The 18,609-nt window shown below is 34.5% G+C and overlaps 1 protein-coding gene across 4 annotated transcripts in view; it reads left to right on the forward strand.

Moving 5' to 3' along the window:
• VPS13B (vacuolar protein sorting 13 homolog B) overlaps window positions 1-18,609 on the forward strand; it is a 486,539-nt gene that overhangs the window by 230,507 nt on the left and 237,423 nt on the right. For 3 of the 4 annotated variants that reach the window (XM_069779759.1, XM_069779758.1, XM_069779762.1), the window contains exons 21-22: window positions 1,224-1,371; window positions 13,576-13,703. In XM_069779759.1, the coding sequence (XP_069635860.1) occupies window positions 1,224-1,371; window positions 13,576-13,703 (276 nt within the window). The remainder of the gene's footprint in view (window positions 1-1,223; window positions 1,372-13,575; window positions 13,704-18,609) is intronic. The other variant, XM_069779761.1, reaches the window with a different exon arrangement.

Below are 18,609 nucleotides of genomic sequence, written 5' to 3' on the forward strand. Positions count from 1 at the left end.
GAAAATGGTGAAGGCGTTTGGAAGTCATTCTCCTTCAATTAAATGATTTTTCTGTTTGTTTTAGGGTTTTGTATGTGTGCACGTGTTGCACACTGCTTGATTCAGTGATCTGTTTTCTATTGGAGAAAATTTACAAGCATATTGCCCGCCTCACACGAATTTGTTTCCCACAGAGATTCCTAATGCAACGTGTGAGGTTTCTCATTACCCAGCTATACGGATTACATTTTCACTCCAATACCAACAAAATTAAATTACACAAAAATTGATCAAGATGCATGTAATCCTAATGTCTGATCTTTAGAAAAAACTTTTGTCCTCTTTAAATGATAACCCTCTGCAAAATCAACGGTAGAAGTATTCTGCTTTTGTCAACTGGGATACATCTACAATTTACGTAGCAGCTAATGCTACAGCAAAATGTGAATGGCCAACTGTACAGCAAAATTGAGGATCCAGGTTTTTGAATGATTTTGTCTTTTCTAGCTTGCATTAATAAAAAAAATAACAACAAAGCCAATAGACTGCATTCATTTGTGGACCTCCAGTTCTAGAACCCATGTGGATTAATACACATCACTCTTTTCTAATCTTAAAATAAGGATTCAGTCCTTCAAACTAGTTTTTAATGCATTCAGTTTTGTTTTACAGTGTCATATTTTGAGCAGTTTTTCATTTATTTGATATGCTTGAAAGACAAAACAATTCAAAATCAGTAGTGGTCAGAATTAAATTATATATTTAAAACATGAGAAACAAATACAATAATATATAAATAACAATGCATCTTTTCTTCTGAAGTTTAATGAAGGTTGATAAATTTCTTTGCAAAACTTTGGAATCTTCGTATTTGGCTAAAATTTTCCAGTTTCCATTAAACATTTAGATAATTATTTTGTTTTGGTGATCATCCAGGTTTATTCATGTGCATCTTGATTGGCTGACAGGCATGGTATTTAAAGTTATAAATTATAGTTTACTTTTTTTGTTATCATAGAGCTTTTCCTCAGACTAACAGTACTAAAAAAAAGAATTACAAGTGCAAGTCTGAATGCAGCATTTCATAATTTGTTTTCAAAATATATGTGCTCTAATCATTGTTTCAAGTTGTCTTCTATACATTTCAAAATATGTAGTTTAAGACATGCTTCTCATGACAGTGTCATAATTCAATATTAATATGTTTTGGTTTTGAGTGGTTCACAAGGCGCTTCTTTTTCTAGCAGTCTGTAGGAACTGTTCCACTTGGTGTGTCAGTAACTCGAAAAAAAGAGGATGAAGCATCAGTTGGAAGTGCACCTTTGGCAAGGCAGCAATCAAATCAAGCCTCTGAGTATGCCAGCAGTCCTGTCAAAACAAAAACAGTAACAGGTATGATCACTTAATTGGAACTAGCCATTCTGCCTTTGCAACCTTCGTCAATAACATGTGTCTACAGTTGAACAGTGTCACCTGTGCAAATACTGTGGAACAACTTTCAGTTTTAAAGAAATAGTCCCCAGAAAATTACAACTTTTTAAAGTAAAATAATCAGACTTGCAATTTTGAAACATGTATTTAATCTTCTTCTCATTTTCGTTTAGGTGCTACCTTTGGGACCCTGATAGTTTTATGTAACACATTTTCTAAAACAAGATTAAGGAGATGTGCTTTCAATAGAATATCTGGTATTTGCCTTGATATTTAATATTCTAGTCCATAATTTTATCAGACCTTATACACTGTGATTAATCTCTTTGATTTCAGTCAGTCTGTTCACATTGCTTAAAGTCTGGCATGTATGGAAGTCAAGATTTGTGCATAAACAGTTAAAATTGACTATTTTCAAAATCACTGTCCCATAGAAAATGCATTTGTTGGCACTACTGTTTCTGGAATTCAAGAAATTATTAAATTTCAGAATATTTTCTGGCCACTTAAGGGTGCTAAAGTTAAACTTTGTTATCACTAATCAAGGTGATATGGCTTTCTGGGATTTTCTGGGCTATTTATTCATATAGTACTGTCTGCAATTAGTAAAGTAGGAGACTATCAAAAAAAAAGTGACTATCCAGCTGAGACTTCTAGTAATCCTTCTGAAATACACTAGCAAATTCTCTTTTCCTTTGCATTGGTGTTTATTTCCAGATAATCATGAAGTACTTCAAGATGTTGTCTGCTGAAACTGAGATGACGATCTTGTCTGTTAGTGGTAGGGTTAATTGTTATTTTGAGACTAAAAGGGATTAAAACCAGAAAATCTGCTTGCTGAATATTATGTAGGTTGTCATGTTATCATTGGTAGTAAAATAATAGATTCATTTCAAAGATTTCTTTCTATTACATTTAGGAATATCCTTTATTTTTACCATCTATCCTGTTACTTTTACCATTCATTTATGAATTTCCTTTATTTTTGCCTGTAGTTAAATGACTGTACTAAGTATATTCTTCTTTTAACTATATTTATCATCTGTTCTGCTATATCAACATCATAAATTATATGATTTTTTTCTTCTTGAGGTTAATTTTACCTGTGCCTGTCAACAAAGCACGAAGGTGTAATTCACTAGAAAACTTTTGTAATTTGAATATTTGACATTCAAACCCAGCTATTTGCATGAACAGATGCTTAGGTTAGTTTGTGTTAATTACCAATTTATGAAAGTATGCATGTAGTTTGCATAAGTAGTTTGTACTTCAGTTTTGAAAATTAGTGTCCTAGTCTGGTACCTGCTCGGCTTGGTAGCCAGTTTTGATCTTCAGCCTTTGTTAATCTGAACCTTGAGTATTCTCTTTTCTGCAGTAATGGTCAAACCAGAACAGTCTAAAAGAAAATGTTATTGTTGAAAATCTAGAAATGCCATGAATATCAGTTTTGCTTTTGTTTTCAGATTTGTGTGTGAGTGCAGGAATGATAAAATAAAATGATAAATTATAAATAACATCCTAAAAGCAAAAGAAGGATTTCTCTGCATCTCAGCTGCTTCTACTTTTTCATTTGAAGTCAATACCAAGATGTGTTTTCAATTACTTAGTACAACACACGTTGCTGCAAAAATGAAAAGTTCAGTTTTAGGTTTCCTTTATGTTAGCTACCACTTACTTTACTTATTCAGTTTATCAAATAAGTTTAGCCTATATGTTGGGGGGTTTTGTGATTAAGCAGGTATTTGGCTTCTCTATGAAATAATTTCATGCCATAAAGTTTGATACTAATAAATGAAAGGTGATAGTACTAATTTTCTCAAGACATAACATTGACTAAGCAGGTTTTTTAATTAGAAGCAGTCTTTTAAAGAAGAGGTTACTAAACTTGGTTTCATTAATTCTCAACTGTTAAAAATTTATTGAAAAAAGTTACTATTTTTTTAAGTGAAGCTACACACATATAGCAGAGGGTCTATTTTGTTTGTTTTTAAGATGTAGTGTGCCTGACACTGCTGGTTTGAAGGCTAGCCTGTGTTTTAAAATGTCTACCTTTTTGTTATATTCTGGAGATAAAATGCTAGGTGTAATATACCTGAAGTATTTGAAATTTATGTGCAAAAATGGGGAATAAAAACATAAAATGAATGCCAGAGAGCAAAAGCCTTGTATAGTAATGAAATTATTTAAATGGGTGCTATCTGTCTGCTTCAGTAGACCACACAGATTTCCCTTAATTAAAGAAAGGAGAGCCGTGTCACACTGCACTGCCATGTAGGCTTCTTCTGTGTATAGCCTCCTGAAACTTCATGCGATATTAGAAGCTTTTCCTGTAGACTTCATCTTGTTCCCTGTTTGTCAGAATTGGCTTTGCACTGGAAAATACAGGGGATGGTAAAAACTAACACATATGTTGTGTCACAAAAAAAGTCTCTGCTTTGATTACAAAGCCACCAGTTACAGTGGTTAGAAAAGGTTGGATGGATGCAAGTGTGATAGATAAGACCTCATTCTCAGAGAAATTTCAGTGTATCCTTTCTTTCACAATTCATTTCTTTACATGTATATAATGTGCTGGAATATGGTGAATGAGTGACTAGTTTATTAAACTAAAAATAGAGTGCCTGTGATTCTTCTCCTTTCTAATTTTTCTGGGTCCCTCGCTCCCACAATTTTTCACTTTATGACGTTTCTTTTAATTTCATCTACTTTCTACCTCAGTTTTCTTTCATTATTTGTCTCACTTTTTAAAACTAGGAATACCACACTGATCATAGGTCTAGGATGTATAATGCTACCTATGCTGCAAAAGCATCCTAGGTAAAAGGGGCAACAATCCTTGTAAGCCTCGTATTTCTTAACCATCAAGGCTCTAGCTACAGATGCTTCAAGTTGTCAGAAAACTGAGATTCCTGCATTGATAGCAAGCACATATGCATAGTCTTTGCAGATTGAAAGAGATTGTATCTTAAAATCATGCTATTCTGGTGGTGATTTTGAATTTATCCTTCTCAAGTCTAGCATGATCTCAGCAGTTACTCCCTTGAGAACTGCTAGAAACCAACTCTATGTATTAAATGAAAGCAGTTTGTAATCACAGCTGTAAAATGATTTAAAACATTGATCTTGAGTTCAGTTTATTAGTTAATGGCTGCTGGGACCTTGCCAAAAATGAAGCTTGGGAAAAGAGCAAAACTACTATTTATATAGTATCTGTCTGTGAAAATCCAAGGTTTCAGTTCTTAAGTCTCAAGTTGTAGTTATTTATAAATCTCCTTAACCACAAAGGCTTCAAAAACAGAGTAAGATAATATAATATATGGTTTAAATTTTGTAGGATGTGGCTGTGAACTAGCAAGGTGATAAAGAAAGAATTTTCTGAAAAAAGTAGTATTTACCTCAATTCCTCCATCCACCCACTTGTCCTCCCATTCTCAGCAATTCAGCAGTTCCGTTAGTTCAGTGAGAAGTGATTTGCAGACCCATAGCTATAGGTAGAAGTATAGCCCTTATGTCTGGATAGTGGCAAAATGATTGCTATATGTGTGTATAAATATGTAATATGTATAGTATATGTAGCATACCTATACAGGAAGATATTATGGGCTACAGCAGATGGATAGGGCAGTCTTTGAAAGCTGTCCTGTGCACACTGTTGAATAATGATTAAAGCCAAAGTGTCTGTTTTCACACATCCAAGGTGGGTGCTCATTCATTACTAAAATAACTTGTAGATTTCATTCATATTAAGTTATTAAATTATTATAATTATTTTCACTTTGAAAAATATAATAATATTTTCCATGCTTAAAGATGAAATTGGGGTTTTGGAGGGGTTTTTACTGCCTCTTAGTGAGGTCTTTTTGTAGGCATTACACTGAAATTTAATTTCACCAACATCTACTGTGACATCAAACATTAAGCAGTGCTAGAAAGTAACTATGATATCCCAGACACAAATTTGATACTGTCTTGTGAGGTGTAACCCAGTGACTACAGCATCTAATTTTTCAGTAACAGTAGAAAAATAGCCTCGCACATGCTCTTTAGTATGAGGAATGCTTTTAATGAAAGAAGCTACTTTAGAGAGGCTGAAAAGTTTATTAATTTTTTTTCTCACTCAGAATCCTGAAAGTTGACTACTTTTATAGCCACAGGATAGGTAGGTAAGTGGAATTTAATGTATCATCTAAGAAGTCATGCACCTTTCAGCTGGAGTAGGTCCCACAGCCTCATACAAAGGCACTTGAAAACTAAATGCCCTGTCCCATAACGGAAAGTACAATTGTCATATAAAATTTTGCTGATCCCTGTTGTGCAACAGCCAGGTATTTGGTCATGGTACAGGGGGTGACTGCATTTCAGCCATGTCCTGAGTATACATCAGGGCGTTTGACAGCAGGCAAGTGTTTTTCATCACTAAGTCTAGTGCCCGTGACCAGTGATTGCTTCATTTTGTTGTCTGGTGGACAGATTGAAAGGGCATTTGCAAAAGAGAATTAAACAATGGTGGGTTTTGCACAGCTTTTTTCTATAGGCCAGCTTGATCAGGTCCACAGGTCAGAGAGTGCACTGGTCATTTAATTCCACTACAATTTCAGTATTACCATGCAGTATCAGTCCCAAGTTCAAAGCTGAAAAGAGAATCCAGCATTGTTTCATTCTGCAGGAAGTGTGTATGTGGTGTGTAAGAGTGTGTGTATATGGAGAGAAATATAGGACATGAAATCATTCCAGTTTGGAAAAATCTCTTCCCTGTGTTTCTGAAACATTGATATTTTGTTCTGTTGAACTATTGTTCTTACTGAGAAATAATTAAAGAGTTTTGAAGTTTCCTAAGTGCTAAGTTACACCTAGTCTACTATTTGTATTTCAAGCAGATGGAGGATGGTGTCATAACAAAGTTCAAAGCTCTTAGATGACCTTTATAGTCTCTGTCCTGTATAAACTGATTTCTAATAAGGGCATAGCTCCTGTTGCCAATTTCTACCTTCTTTACCCTGCTTACTTATTTTCCCACAGCTTGTAGAAACGCAGTATCTTTGAGATACTTATCCTGTCAAATTTGATTTATACTGACCAGCAAATGTAAAAGGAATTAGAGGACAAGCAAGGAGTTGCGTGCATATGCATAGAGTATAGGATTGCATGAGCCTTCTTTCCATAGGAAACCAGGCAAAGAAAGATCCCCACCTTTCCTCTCAATCACTTCTAACATGTGATAATGTAGATACAATAACACAGTTATAATTTGGTAGTTAGATACTTACTGTAACTGTAACTTCTTGGTTGCTACAGGAAGCGTTAGTAATTCAATTTTGAAAGCTTTACTCAAGTAATTTTTAAAATTCCTTTGAAGTATACACATTAAATATTTCTGAACCACTATTAAATACTTCACCATGGAAGTGGAGAAAAGAGAAAGCTTTAAACGTAGACATGTCTCTATTTTATTTAGACTAACTGATCCTGTGCTAGTGTTTTTATTTGAATAACTTTCTATTGAGTACAGTGTGGCAGAATATGACCTGTACTTAGCACAACTGGATGCAGTTACTGACTTTTTTTTTCCTAAAGTACAGCTAGAATGCTGAACTAGATTCCTGCTAAAATGAGCTGTTGGAATGCAAAAAACTGGCAAATGTGAGAGAAGTCTGGCTGGTGAGAAATCAATGGATTATCTGAAGTATTTGAATTAGTAGGTCACTATTTCTGCTCAATGAACTGAATGATTATCGTTTATTCATGCCTGCTGTGAAATGTATGACTGATGATTTATTTGGGAAGGTGAATGAAATTAAATAGATGCTAAATAGGCAAAGTAAAATACAAGAATTTAAATCTGAGGCACATTTACCTAGGGTTCCTGAAACTACTGGGATTTTTTATATTTTTATAAATGGGGTTTAGTTCTTGGAAGGGTTATTTAAAAGGAAGGTCTCCAGGCACAGATGATTTATAGTAACTTTTAAATGTCTGGACAGTGACATACCTATATTGAAAATTAATTATTGTGAGTTTTCATAGCTAGTAAAATGTTTGACTTTTGTGTTATGATGGCACGATTTCTTTAGTTCAGTATGTGGATTTTAAAAACATTAGTAACACAAAGGCAACGTAGTATATCAACCACACTTTCTGTATGAAGAAATTCAAAGTTGAGAGAGAAAAAGTGGGTGTTTATTTTTAGATTATATTTAAAAGACTAAGGAACTTTCAATGTATTGTTAAAAAGGCAGAAATCTAGACAGAATTCCTCCTGCATTTACCAGAAAAGTTCTTGCAAATCCAAAGCCTGAAATTCTTGCTTCATAGTATAAAATTTATTTGGAATAGTAAGCAGTATTAAGATAAACTCAGGCATGGACTTTAGATATGAACACATATGTATCACATTTTTTTAATTACTAATATAGTAGCTCAATTTTGCCTATGAATGGCAGTTATTGATTTGCACGAAAGTCTCAGTCCTTTTTTATTTTTGTTCCTAGAACTAAATAGGTATTTTTTTGCCAGAAATAGTGCAGCAATCATTAAGAATTTGGTGGGGGAAAATGCTGACCATAGCCATTCCCTAGCCAACCCCCACTTTCACACAGAAGGATCCTTTCTGCTTGCACAACAATGTTGATATCACATGTGTCTTTGTTTACTGATATCTGTTTACTCTAGAAAAAGGCATGTTGCGTAAAAAGTCAAAAGCCTCTGTATTTTAACACTTATTCTGCTGCTGACTCATTGAATGACCATTCTAATATAGTCACTACACCTCTCTGCTGCCGTTTCCCTGGATATAAAGGACTTGCTCTGGCTAGGTGTCAGAGACTGTGTGGCTCAATTATCATCTTGATTGATAAAAGTAATGTATTTTTGCACCATTATAAAGTAGAATGCAAAAATGCTCAAAGCCCAGTAAAGAAATTATTTATGCAGACTATTCAGTGTGGGGGCAAATATATTGCGTATTTTTATAAGCTTGAAAGGACTTCCTTCTGTTATTTAAATTAGTTAAGTACTGCTTTTATTCTCAAGCATCGTGATGAAGAGTGCAAAGTTTTTTACATACAGATCATCATAGTCTATCCTTAGAAAAAAAATCTCATTTACATGAATAATTCTAATATCAGTCATCCAGGAATGGGTGTTTAGGGAATGACTTCTTTTATGATACTGCTAAAATAAAATGGGAACATTTCTGATAGATACTAATGGTTCAGAAAATATTGGTAAATACAGCTTTGAGCTTCACCTCATGGTTTCAATGAGCCTGCTATTAAATCAGCTTTTTATTTTTAAATTGGATTGTGGGAAAAAATAATACATGAAGATAGGAAGTATTTTTAACAAGATATTCCTCTGTGTTTTTGCAATTTCTTGCAGCTGTATAATTTTTTAATATTAAATCATGGAACAAAATTATTATATGGAATGCATTCCACTGAGAACAGAATTTGTTTCTTTGGCTGTCAGAGGTATATATATACCCAAAAGTGTGAATCGTTTGTAATGCCTTCATATATCTCTCTATATAGACATATATGTTTAGTTTTATTGTGTTGCAAATATAAAAATATGTAGACTTACGAGGAAAATTGGACTGCAAACCCAAGGACAAACAAGCTTTTATATAACAAGTTTCACTGAATTTTTACTTTTGCACAATATTATACATAGAAACCAAAACCTGCTGGTTTACAGAAAAGAGCAAGTAAGTTTTAAGTGGGGGGGGGGGGGGGTGCCTAGTTTTTGTTTTGTTTTACATATGGAGAAACCAATTAATATTCCGCAAAAAAAATCTGTAGGCCATTTAGATTTTTTTCAGAGTTGTTTGAAGTTTGAATTTTCTCCTCCACTGCATTTTAATCTCATTTCTAATCCTTTAGACCCCTTGACCAGTTCCTTAATGGCTTGCATTAGTTGCAAACACCTTTGTATTTTTGTTTTTATTTCTGATAAAATGCCGTATCTAATGCATGAAAATGTGAATAGATATTAAGAAATCCCATTGAGATCTTTGACACTGTGGAGACTGCTTCTAATTTTAGCAGAGGAAAAATCTTTCCAGAAAGAGCCATGTAATAACAGCATGCTTTCCTTTGATTTCTTTCTTCTTTTAAATACTATTAATGTCCATGTGTTTTGCTGTCAGGGCCTCTTAGTAACTATGATTAGTTTGCAATAGGATTTTTCTCAGCTTAACTTAGTTCTGATGTGTGAGAAGCTGTATGACAGATGATGTGATGTGGGAAGGAAAGTTTGCCCAGCTTGTTGAGGTCATATGACAGATGGACTTTGAGTGTGGTCATACGATGGGGATGGTGGAGAGACTGTCCTACTGCGGGCTGCTGCATGAGTGCCTGCCTATGAACCTTGTCTTTCATGAGGAGCTCTCTGAGCTTTTGGGGATCACTGAAAGTACGGGTTTGCCTGCAGCAGCATAACCTTTTCCAACCAGAAAGAAGCTGCTGCCCTCTTAATGCGTGAGGTATCTGAGGCACACAGTGGGCCAGGAGAAATGAGTCATCTTTTGCCAGAGGGATGAGACATGACAGATCTGTACCACCTACAAATTAGGAATAAGGTGTTAGCATTGTATTTTACCTTCCTTTAGTTAAATTGCTAACTGTAAGGAGAGAGGAGGAACTGAAAGCATGAGGCCAGTGGTGAGTACAGATAATGAGTAGTCCTCAACCCAGAAGTGGAAAATCTGTGGTTTTTTCTGCTTTGATTTATTTGCTGAAATGTCAATTTGCCCCAAATCTTCACACTTCAAAAGTTTTATTTTCCCTTTCGTGTTCCTTAGGTAACTGAATATTAATAGCACAGAATAGCACCATTTTCCCCAAAGATCTTTTTATTTTTAAAACTTTTAAGTATTTTATGGATCAGACTTCTAAAGCAACCAGTTCCCAACAGGCTAAAAAAAACACAAAGAAGGAGGCATATGTCTATATACCTCTGTCTAGAATTTATACCTATAAGTCTTGCTTAGTGGCATCTCCTACAAAGAGAGTACGTTTATGACTAATTTTGCAGGATTGCCACTTGGAACTCCCTCTATACTTTAACCATAAATTGTGAAATGAATTGTGAAAGCTGCTGCTTCTGGTAGCTCAATCCTGGTGGATCTGATCAGTCCTTTTTAAAAAGTCTGTTCATTACCAGTGTGTGTTCTGAAATTGATGGTGAGTGAGGCAGCCTGTGAGTGATTGATAGTTGATTGAAATAGTTGTGGTGTATATCTTTACAAAAATACCAATCACACAATATGGGACTAGAAGATGAGAGTAGAAACATTTTATGTTCCTGTATACTGGTTTTCTTAAAAATTCAATTTGTACAACCCAAAGCAGGACCCCCTCTCCCCCCATTTTTTTCCCCCCTCATCAGTTTATAAGTATTTCATACAAATCATATTTTCTATCTAGCTCTTGCTGACTGGCTCCTGGCTTCAACACAAGGCTGATTACAGTGCCAGGAAATGTTCCTAGGTTTTCAGTTCAGTAGTAGCTGAGTAGCATAATTATTTTAGGAGATTAACCTTCATACCGAGACACATGGAGCTGATCCAGTCTACACGTCTACTGTAGAGGACTAGCCAAGCACACGATAGCCACACCAAACTCCCACAGTCTCTTAGCAACTGTCTTCTACTGATGGCCTTGCCTGGCGGGGAATGAAGACATTGTTCTGTCCCAGCGTCCCTTCAGACAAAACTCTGGGACTTAACAGTACAGGAGAAAAATGAACAGAGGACTTCATTCTTCTTTTCAGGAGCTACTTCTGTGCTTGTTTCTTCTTTCCGCTCTGAAACGCTTCTTATTACTTCTCTATTTTTCATGGTTTCTGGTTGAATAGTTCTTTATCTGTTTGTTGGGGTTCAAGGCTTTCTTTTGGTTGAGTATGGGCTGTTACAGTGAAGCTGTTGTCAATCATGGGTATTTCTGGAATTTGAATCAGCTTTTAAGGTTTGAATTGCACATACATGGAGAGAAACAAGTGGTGCTTTCGCCAGCTAATTTTGTTTTTAATTCACAGGTAGCTGTTTCTGGCATTAGAAAGTTGATTCCCCGAACTGAGAGAGAATTAGCAGAGTGTGTGTTTCCCAGTGAACAAAACATGGGAGACTGGAACAAAACCTAGCTTTAGGTCCCACTCACGAGGAATGCACTTGTTCAGTGATGTAGGATGTTGATATTCCCTGCTGACTGTGCTGTAGAACATGTAGTTTTACATTGTATTTATCTGTTCATCCTGACCTGAAACACTCCTGCCTGTGAGATTTCTAGAGTCTCACAGTGACTTTGTATACCTTTCTTGCCCTTGCCCATACTTGTATTCTGGAGTTCTATGCTCCAGTAACTCTTTTATTTTAATATTTCTTGATACTCAAGCTGTTCCTAATTCTTACCTTGTAATATGTGTAGTGTAGGGCCTGAACTACACAGAGAAGATGGTGTGAACTGAGGTAGGCTAAGTTAAAGCAGTACAGCTATTCCTCACTGAATGTCTTTGTTTTAACTTAATGCATTCATAATGTGGATGGAATACTCACTGCATGGCATAAAAGCGTCCACATAAGAATATATAATGAAATAGCTGCTCCACTCTGTTTCTCCATATGAACAATTTACTTGTTTGCCTCTCCAGCACAGCTGACAACAAACAATCCTGAAATGTCATGCTTTTTACATTCTCATGATCCAATTTTTGTTCTTTATCATTCTAATAGAGCCATCATTGGAGCCAGGAATATCTGAAAGGACTAACTATACGGCAGTGATAAAAATTCTCTTCCACTCTTTTGACTACCTCTCTTTTTGAATCTTCTGATTCTCCATCAGTTTAATAAAGTTAATGCTTCTCTTTCTTTTCAGATCATTTAAAATACTCTTTGTTGAAGGATTTTGTCTAGAATATTAATCAACTCTGGTCTTTGCTAGCCTTGATGGAAAAAACGTCATAAATTAATTCCTCAAGTGGCATTAACATTGCATGCTTTTGGCAGAAATTCACCTCTCAGGTGTTTCATTTTTAAATCTTTGCATGTTTCCTTGCATGATCAAAACTGACTGAAGACCCAGTGATGCATGTCAAGGGGCATTTACTTTTGCTCACCTGAGTTAAGTTGATAGCATAATTTTGTTTTAAGAATTTTTCTGTAGTTTGTATGCCACAGATATCTGTATACACAGTCTGTATAATTAGGAGGTGTAAATTGTCACACTTGTGCTGATTTCAATTTAGTTTAAAATGAAGTCATGAAGACTTCATAATTTATTCCTGCAGTTTTGTCAGCTCAACAACATGTAGGCCAAAACTGAAAACATTAAAGAAGCTGACAATAATTTGGTGAGTATCCCAAAACACAAGAAGGAGGATATTCTGAGAGAGATGACAGGAGGAACTATGTACCACTCATAGTCTTTAATGAATTTGTAGTTACTACTTGATCTCCTCACTAGTGCTCTTTTGACGTTCTATTATGCTCGTATGCAATTAAACGCTTCTGTTACCTAAAATCTTCATAATAATATATTCATGTTATTAAATAACTAACAATATAAGGAAATTTCTCTTTTTACTAGAAAACATTGAATTTTGCTGAAATGTTTCATACTTTAGTACCTTTAAGCTTGACAAAGTAAGAAAATGCTTTAAGTTTTGTGCCTTTTTTTGGAAGCATGCTCAAGTTTCTGTTAAGTTAATTTTATAAAGAAAACAAATCAAAGGCTGTGATTTAATATGGGCTGTCTTTCATTTCTTACAACGAGTTTAGAAAACTGAAACCTTCTTTAGATTACACTGGCAGCAGTGTATGTGAAAACTTCTTGGATTGCTGTTTCGTCACCAAATAGGTTATCACACTTTGAAAACTGTCTTAATTTGCTGAGGTCAAACATTCTTCATAATATTTTCTTAGTGGTTTACTTTTAAAAAGTTTAGGCATTTCATTTCATTGCATTTCTCACCAGGCTTAGCTGATACAGTTGTATTGCCAAGTTTAAAACTAATAATAGACATACTATTATTATGTCCATAGTGAGATACATAGTGAGAGAAAATCTCTTTTAGAATTTAAAATCAGTAATTTTTTTCTTTGCTACCAGTAAGTATATTACGTAGTTATATATTCTTTCTGTAACTGAGTTTTGTTATTTGCATTAGAATCTCGTCCTTTGTCACTTCCTGTGAAAACCATGATGAATTCATCTGAAAGCTGCAGAAGTCCTGAAGAAAGAATGAAGGAATTTATTGGAATAGTGTGGAATGCAGTTAAGTGCCTTACACTTCAGGTAAGATGAAAAGGAAGTGGAAAAAAACCTATGTCTTTCCAAACTTTATGATACTTTTTATGCATCCTAGTGCTTTTTATTAGAGGGTTTTTAAAGGAGCTCCTGAGTTTTATTGTCTTATTTCAGTAGTTTCAAAGTCTTAGAGAATGAAAAATAAAATATAGATTTGTGGTAAATTAAGCAAAGAATGCTTTGGGTTTAGAATATTAGTTTTTGAAATACTTTTTTATATCTAAGGGGAAGATCCTTAAAAAAATTATAGTAAGAAAAAAATGCTTGTTACACTTTTCTGTATTATAAACATAGCTATACACTTTTTTATCCATAGTTAGACTTGCAGAATACCTTCCTTTATAAAAATATTTGAGGAAAGTGTGTAGGATAAATACCTTCTTAGGGTGTATGATACAATATGATCTTATACAGTCATGGCTCAGCTGCTTACTTATCTACTTTTTCATAGATGACCACTTGGATTAAACCAGATTGCTCTAGATTGTAATCGCTGATCAGTAAAAGCAGAGTTTTCATGTAGCAGTATATATGCATGTTATACACAAAAAAGACCATGTTAGAAGTCCAGTGTTAAGATTGCATGATCAAATACTAGATGGTCTAGAAATGCTGGAATTAGGACTCCGTTCTTCCAAGTATATATCAAATGCCTGCTTAGAAATTACCTTAATTTAGAATTACTATAATCTGCACCTTTTGAACAGTACATTCTATGATATTGGTATTTTATGGTATGCCAGCATATAGCAGCAAAACTGGTTTTGTGTTAAAATAAAATAAAAAAATAAAAACCCCCTCCTATTTCTGACAGAAAGTCATTGTTGCATGCGTGTTCCTTCTTCCTAACAAGAAGTATATTTATTTGTATACAGGTTCATCCCAGAACCTGTGTCTGTCTTACTTCCATTTCATGCAGAAAGTACTTTGGGTTCAAAATATTGGAAAGTTTGAAATTTTAAGTTTTGCCTGAGCGAGAACTTCAGACTTGTGACTAGGTTGCAGAAGATACTGAAGTCGAGGAGATGCTTTCTATTAACTCTCTTTCATTTTTAGCCATCTTTTTCATCATTATTTCATGAGTATTTTGCTTGTTTTCTTTTCTTTCTTAATGTTGTCATGACTGGAGATTCAAATGGCTAGATAAGGGAAGTCAAGAGAGAGAATTTGTAAGGTGTTTGAAGGAAGCCCTGTATTTTTGTTATGTGTCTGGGTGATACCTAGCACAATGAGACTCCCTATATAAATAATGCTTACAGTTTGAGTCATAATAGTGAAGATGATGAAGAGCTGGATCCTTTATAAATGGGAAAATTGAATCAGGACTAAGATATTGTGCTCGTACATTGTGAGCAACCATCAAAGTGAATTTGTTTTGAAGAATGGTTAAGATACTGACCAGCTAAAAATGAAGTTTGCTTGTTACCAAGTAGAAAAAAAAAGGTTGTGTTCAAACTAGTGGGTTTTTTTGTGGAGGTAAAAGCTGATGACAGTGATAGGCACATGTTTTCTCAGAGTAATTTGTAAATATATTTCTGCTCTGACATAATACACTCACTATAATAAAGGGTTATGACTCTGTTTTTCAATTCAAGTACAGTATGATATATTTATTTTATTTACATAATATGCATTTTATTAAACACATAAATATATTTATAGATGAAATTCGTACAAATTTTCTGTATTTTATTATCATTTGGCATGAAAAAGGCAAATTTCTAGAATATTTTGTCTGGTTAAATGCTGGAGCACTTAGACTGTTTTTTCTAAAGCTATTTTCATGTTCCTGGATCTGTTATTAACATGAGTGTAGAACAGAAAAGTCTGTAGTTGTCGTCAGATAAAACAGAACTTCATAACTTAAAATCATCAAAGGATTATTCTTTTAGTGGAAGTTTGAGTAAGTAAATGTGTTTGGAACCAAAGTAACTGGAAAGTTTATTTTGGATCCAAAGCTGGTACTTGCTTAGCCCTAGCCCTGGCTTGCTCATGATAGAATATTGCATGAAGATTTTGTGCATTGGAGTTCTGGTAGACTATTAGTATTTAAGTGAAAAGACCTTCATACTTAACTGTAAAAAGTTGTTTTTATTATTTAGTTGTTGTAGGATTTTATATGCAGCCTTGAAGTGTTTTTGGCAACTACACTGTGTAGGTGGGTAATACTCACTTTTCACGTGTTGTTCATACTAATAGTTGCTAAAACTGTAGAGCAGTATCAACACAATTATTTTTAATTGGTTGTTAATGCTGAATTCCAGTGAGAACAATGAAGGATCTGTATTAAAAGCAAATGAATTAATGAGTAATGTTGCAATGAATGCCAACTAAATAAGAGTGTAATTATTACATATGAAACAGCCAGATATTCCAGATGCTTTTAAATATCCCTGAAATTACTTGAAAAAAATGAGTCTGTTTCCTGAAATTATTGAAAATAATATTTTCTTTAAAGCATATAACTTGTACAAAATTTTAGTCAAAGTGAAACATTGATTGAAAGAACAGAAATGTAAGGATGAGATTGACTAGAGTTCCTGTTCTTTGAACAGTGGTCTTCATTCATGGGTCAGGAAGAGATTCTGTGACTTGTAACTTAGCAGTTACAGCTATCCGCAGTTATGAGATAGGATGATTTCTTAAATTGGTTACTTACCACAAACTGACAAAAAAAGAAATTTTCCATAACTAAATAAAAACTTCTAAAAATCAAGCTTTCTTACAAAAGAATAGGAATACTGTGTAGTACTAAAACATTGTGTTTTAAGCGGTCAAAGAAAGTGCAGCTGATCCTTATTATACTCGTTTGTCTGTACAGGTAGCCTGCTCTCTTAGTTCTCTTACTCATGTGCTCTGCTTTCCATTCATATCATTTTTACTTTTTGTCATACTTCAAAACATGAATTTCTGTCCTGCCTTTTTAAATTCTAACAAACGGTGCGTGTCTGGCTCAACTGCAGATGGTCTAATTGGGTAGAGCTAATTGGGATGTCAGAGGCTGAGGTATGGTCTTACAATGACTACACCAGAACCTCTGCATGAGATGTGTAAAAGTGGTTCTTTGCAATTTTGGGAGTCATTGCAAGATTATATTCTGTACTTGAAACTCCAGAAAACCATATTAGCCTTTCTGCCAAGAGCATATGATGGATGATGACTAATGCAGAGAGAGGCTACTTCCCAGGAGACACCTTTATGTGAGTGTCACTTTGTGGGTCATCTTGAATGCCTCTAATTGGTTTATACAGCTATAAAATGTGGGTTAGGGAAGGGAATGTCCGTATGGTTTCACTGTCATGAAAGGCTGTAGAGACTCTTGTCCCTCTTTGTTGCACTTGTGCAGGACAGCTATGGTGTGTCACTTGTTTTGTTTTACTCCCTCCCACCCACCCTCCTCAGTTCAGAAGACCTAATTGTTCTGCAGTATATATTGCACTGTTCTCTCTATCAAGAAACATTCTCTTTTTATAAAATTTGAATTAAAAATACCCCATTTATTTCAGTAATCTAATACTTTCTCCTCTTTATACAAAGAGTCTTAAAGTAATTGCACTTTTTTAGGCTTATTTATTACTAAAAGGTTAGAGTGTTATGCTTTGCATAACTTATAGAAAGTAGAAGGGAAAATACTGCTTGCTTCATTGGTTTATCGTTAGTGTACATTACTTAGCATGTATAGGCCTTGACATAATAGAAATGAAAATAGGGGGTGATTCTGTTTCAAGAATTTGTAATAATTCCTTCTCTTTAACACATGAATGTGTTCAGTATTGGCAAAAGAACACGTTGCTACCAAAACTGAAATAAGATCCTTGAAACAGAAAGGATGTTGCCATGGAAAAATGAAGTAACACTCAGTGCAGCTGCGAAGCATTAATGAATAGGATATTTTTTTAAAAGATCATTTGTGTTTGGTGTGGCTTGGAGGGTCCCAACCAGATGGTTTCCATGAACAGGATCTGACCCCCAGCTTGAGGACTTCTTACTGGCAGATTACTTCATTTTCTTTCCCTTGGATTGTCAGATCCTTACATTAATGCAAGATTTACTGCTGCAGATTTATATTCAGTTACATAAATCAGTCACATTTTACATTAAATTCACAATTTTAGACATACAGTTTAACAGTTATTTAAAAAGTGTAAAAAGATTTATATGATAGCTTTAATATATGCTATTGATGTAGTATAATTTTAAGAATTTGGATTACATATATTTTAAAGCACTTTCCGATTGGTGAAGCAATCTGTAGCACACATTCTCACTTTTGTCCAACGTATAATTCCATCATTTTAGGTGCACGCTTCCATTCCTTCATCGGAACTTGTTATTAGACAGATGTCCAGATTCTGTCAGATGAAAGTACACAAATTCCATTGAAGTTGATAGTTGTGTGTAAGCAGAATCTGCCTATGAGAAGTTCAACAGGTGCAATTCAATTTTGCACTTATTGAACCCTTGTGCATCCAAGTTGGCAATTTCTTATTGCATAATTTGCCCTAAAATGTGGAATTTCGACATGTGTTCATCGTGTTGGCCTTTGAAATCCTGCAATAATGTTTTGCAAAATTCATTTATTCATATAAAACTTTAAATGAAACACAATTAAGCAAACCATATCTGTAAGCAAATCTGTATTACATATGGAGCACCTGATGCCATCCTGTAAATCCCACCAAAATTCATGGTCCAACTCCCATTCAGTTGTTTGAAATTGAATGGCAAAGTAGCTGCCTATGTAAACAGGAAATTCCCTCAGGCATTTGAAGGAGTGAAACTGTTGTGATTCCACTTCAATATTATTGATATGGCAAAGTAGAATAAAACAAAAATGATTTGAAGAGCTTGTCTTCAGTACAAAGCTGTACTGAACAGTAAATTAAGTGTAAAA

This window comes from Haliaeetus albicilla, chromosome 3 (genome assembly GCF_947461875.1).
Source record: "Haliaeetus albicilla chromosome 3, bHalAlb1.1, whole genome shotgun sequence".
Taxonomy (NCBI): Eukaryota; Metazoa; Chordata; class Aves; order Accipitriformes; family Accipitridae; genus Haliaeetus; species Haliaeetus albicilla.